Source organism: Arachis stenosperma, chromosome 10 (genome assembly GCF_014773155.1).
Source record: "Arachis stenosperma cultivar V10309 chromosome 10, arast.V10309.gnm1.PFL2, whole genome shotgun sequence".
Classification (NCBI taxonomy): Eukaryota; Viridiplantae; Streptophyta; class Magnoliopsida; order Fabales; family Fabaceae; genus Arachis; species Arachis stenosperma.
In genome coordinates, this window is record NC_080386.1 from 49973703 (window position 1) to 49977415 (window position 3713).

A 3713-nucleotide genomic window follows, 5' to 3' on the forward strand; every position below is an offset into this window, starting at 1 on the left:
TGAATGGTCATCTTGAGAAAACGGCGCGAACGCGTGGGGCACACGTCCGCGTGGCAGGGCTTGTGCGACTAGCACAAGTGCAGCCCGCTCCAGCGCAACTCACTGCTATACACCCTTTTACGTCGAATTGTAGAGCCACGCGTTCGCGTGGTTGACGCGGACGCGTGAGGAGGCCATTGGACGAATGACGTGATTGCGTCATCCACGTGGTCGCGTAGGTCAAATTGTGCCAAAGGCACGCCTCCAGCCCCACTCTCGCGTGACTCTCTGTTCATTTTATTTTCTTTCCAACGCACATTTGACACGGACGCGTCAGTGACGCTGTCGCGTCGCGTGCATTTTCTTTTCTTTTCTTTTTTTGATAAAAATGCAATATACAGTATGAGGATGATATGCAAAGTAAAGGCATTAGTACTGAGAAGAGTTATTGATGAGGGAAGATAAGGAGAGGGGGAGGAACGATCATACCATGGTGGGTTGTCTCCCACCCAGCACTTTGCTTTAACGTCCTTAAGTTGGACGCTCCACTAGCTCAGTCTTCTACTGTGGGCGGATCTTCCAAGAGGAAGATCTCTTGTTCCTGGTTTTTCGCCATCTTTTCGCCATGGAATAACTTCAGGCGATGTCCATTGACTTTGATAAGTTCAGAGCCTGAAGGATGGCTCAAGTGAAAGACTCCGTATGGTTCCACCCTCTCTACTCGATAGGGACCATCCCATCTGGATCTCAGCTTGCCTGGCATGAGTCGCATTCTGGAGTTGTAAAGTTGGACTAAGTCCCCAGGTTGGAATTCTCTTCTCTTAATGCTCTTGACATGCACAGCCTTCACTTTCTCTTTATACAGCCTGGAGTTTTCATAAGCTTCCAGGCGAAGGTTCTCTAATTCTTGCAGTTGCAACTTCCGTTCAGATCCGGCTCTCTCATAGTCCATGTTGCATTCCTTTACCGCCCAGAAGGCTTTGTGCTCCAACTCAACTGGGAGGTGACATGCCTTTCCATAAACCAAGCGGAAAGGACTCATCCCAATCGGTGTCTTGTATGTTGTCCGATATTCCCAAAGCGCGTCTTGGAGCCTGGCGCTCCAGTGCTTTCTATGAGGCTTGACTACCTTTTGTAGTATGTACTTTATCTCTCTGTTAGACACCTCTGCTTGCCCATTAGTCTGGGGGTGATAGGCTGTTGATACTTTATGAATTATCCCATACCTCTTTAGTAAATCTGTTAGTCTCTTATTACAAAAGTGAGTGCCTTGATCGCTCACGATTGCTCGTGGTGATCCAAAGCGACAAATAATATAGTTTTTAACAAAGGAAACAACGGTGTTATCATTATCAGTACGGGTAGGAATTGCTTCCACCTATTTAGAAATATAATCTACAACTAACAGGATATAAATGTGGCCATTAGAATTTGAAAATGAACCCATGAAGTCAATGCCCCAAACATAAAAAATTTCACAGAAAAGCATAATTTGTTGAGGCATTTCGTCCCTCTGGGATATATTACCAAACCTTTGGCATGGAGGACAAGATTTACAAAGATTAGCAGCATCTTTAAAAAGAGTAGGCCACCAGAATCCACAGTCTAAAACTTTTCTAGCAGTTCGTGGAGGGCCAAAATATCCTCCACTCTCAGATGAGTGGCAGGCCTCTAAAATGGACTGGAATTCTGATTGAGGTACACATCGTCTAATTACCTGGTAAGCACCACACCTCCATAGATATGGGTCATCCCATACATAGTATTTGGACTCGCTTTTCAGCTTGTCTCTCTGATGCTTATTAAAATTGGGAGGAAAGGTATGGCTAACTAGATAATTGGCTACAGGTGCATACCAAGGGGCTACATCAGATACTGCCTGTAAGCTATCAAATGGGAAATTATCATTGATAGGAATGGAGTCATCTTTATTGTGCTCAAGGCGGCTCAAGTGGTCAGCCACTAAATTTTGGTTACCACTCCTATCTTTAATTTCCAGATCAAATTCTTGCAGCGGTAGCATCCAACGTATTAGCCTCGGCTTATACTCCTTTTTAGCTAATAAATATTTTAGAGCTGCATGGTCTGAGTACACTACTGCCTTAGTACCAAGTAAATAGGCTCGAAATTTATCTAGACAAAAACAATAGCTAGAAGCTCTTTTTCAGTAGTAGTGTAATTAGATTGAGCATCATCTAAAGTCTTAGATGCATAGGCAATTACAAAAGGGTCGTTACCTTCATGTTGAGCTAGTGCTACTCCTACTGCATGATTGGAGGCGTCACACATGATTTCAAATGGTTGACTCCAGTCTGGTCCCCTCACAATCGGAGCTTGAGTCAAGGCGGTCTTCAGCTTATCAAACGCTTGTTTGCAATCCTCACTAAACTCGAACTCAATGTCTTTCTGCAGTAGTCTGGATAAGGGTAGTGCTACCTTTCTAAAGTCCTTAATGAATCTCCTGTAAAAACCTGCATGGCCAAGGAACGAACAGACTTCCCTCACAGAGGAGGGGTAAGGTAAACTAGAAATAACATCTAACTTTGCTGGGTCTACAGAGATACCAGTATCAGAGACAACGTGTCCTAGAACAATACCTTGTTTTACCATAAAATGACACTTTTCAAAATTTAAAACAAGGTTTGAACTAACACACCTGTCCAATACCTTAGATAAACTATCTAAGCAAAGGGTAAATGAATCACCATAAATGCTAAAGTCATCCATAAAAGCTTCTATACAAGTCTCAATGAGATCAGAGAAAAGACTCATCATACACCTTTGGAAAGTAGCTGGTGCATTGCACAAGCCAAAGGGCATTCTTTTATAAGCATAAGTCCCAAAAGGACATGTAAAAGTAGTATTTTCCTGATCTTCAGGAGCTATATGGATTTGAAAATAGCCTGTATAACCGTTTAGAAAGCAGTAGTGAGATTTACCTGACAGGCGATCAAGCATCTGATCAATGAATGGCAAGGGGTAATGATCCTTGCGAGTGGCTTGGTTGAGACGCCTGTAGTCAATGCAAACTCTCCATGCGTTTTGCACTCTGGTTGTCAGAAGTTCTCCTTGCTCATTCCTTACTGTTGTGACTCCAGACTTCTTGGGCACCACTTGTACTGGGCTGACACATTCGCTATCCGAAATGGGGTAAATGATATCTGCTTCAAGTAGTCTGATTACTTCCTTCTTGACAACTTCTAAGATGGTGGGGTTCAATCTTCTCTGAGGTTAATGGACAGGCTTAGCTCCTTCTTCTAAGAATATTCTATGTTCACAAACTTGAGGGCTGATGCCTACTATATCTGCCAAGCTCCATCCAATTGCTTTCATATGCGTCCTCAATACACTAAGCAGTTGTTCTTCTTGTTGGGAAGTGAGCTCCCTTGCAATGATAACTGGAAACTTCTTCTTGTCCTCAAGGTATGCATACTTAAGGTGTGGAGGAAGAGGTTTTAATTCCATTTTCCGCTCATGGTCTGGTTCTGGGTTCTCTGGGACTGGTAAAAATTGTAATGAATCTTCAATATGTTCAGAGGGTGTCCCCACACTTGGATCTTGCTCTATGTGACTCTATTCCATTTCTTCCTGGTGAGTTGCAGCTATAATTTCATCAATGATGTCACATTGGAATATGGAGTGATCTTCTGGGGGATGCTTCATAGCTTCATCCAGATTGAAATTCACTGTTCTACCATCTACCTCAAAGGAGTAGGTTCCCAAAAATGCATCCA

At 43.2% G+C, this 3713-nt stretch overlaps 1 protein-coding gene across 1 annotated transcript; it reads right to left on the reverse strand.

The window, feature by feature from the left end:
* Nucleotides 1-532: 532 nt before the first annotated feature.
* LOC130957061 (uncharacterized) lies at nt 533-3444 on the reverse strand. The gene is made up of 5 exons (XM_057883960.1): nt 3262-3444; nt 2217-2385; nt 1811-2037; nt 1307-1357; nt 533-1162 (listed from the first exon to the last, which is right to left on the reverse strand). The coding sequence occupies exons 1-5, from the start codon at nt 3442-3444 to the stop codon at nt 533-535; spliced, it is 1260 nt and encodes a 419-aa protein (XP_057739943.1).
* Nucleotides 3445-3713: the final 269 nt, after the last annotated feature.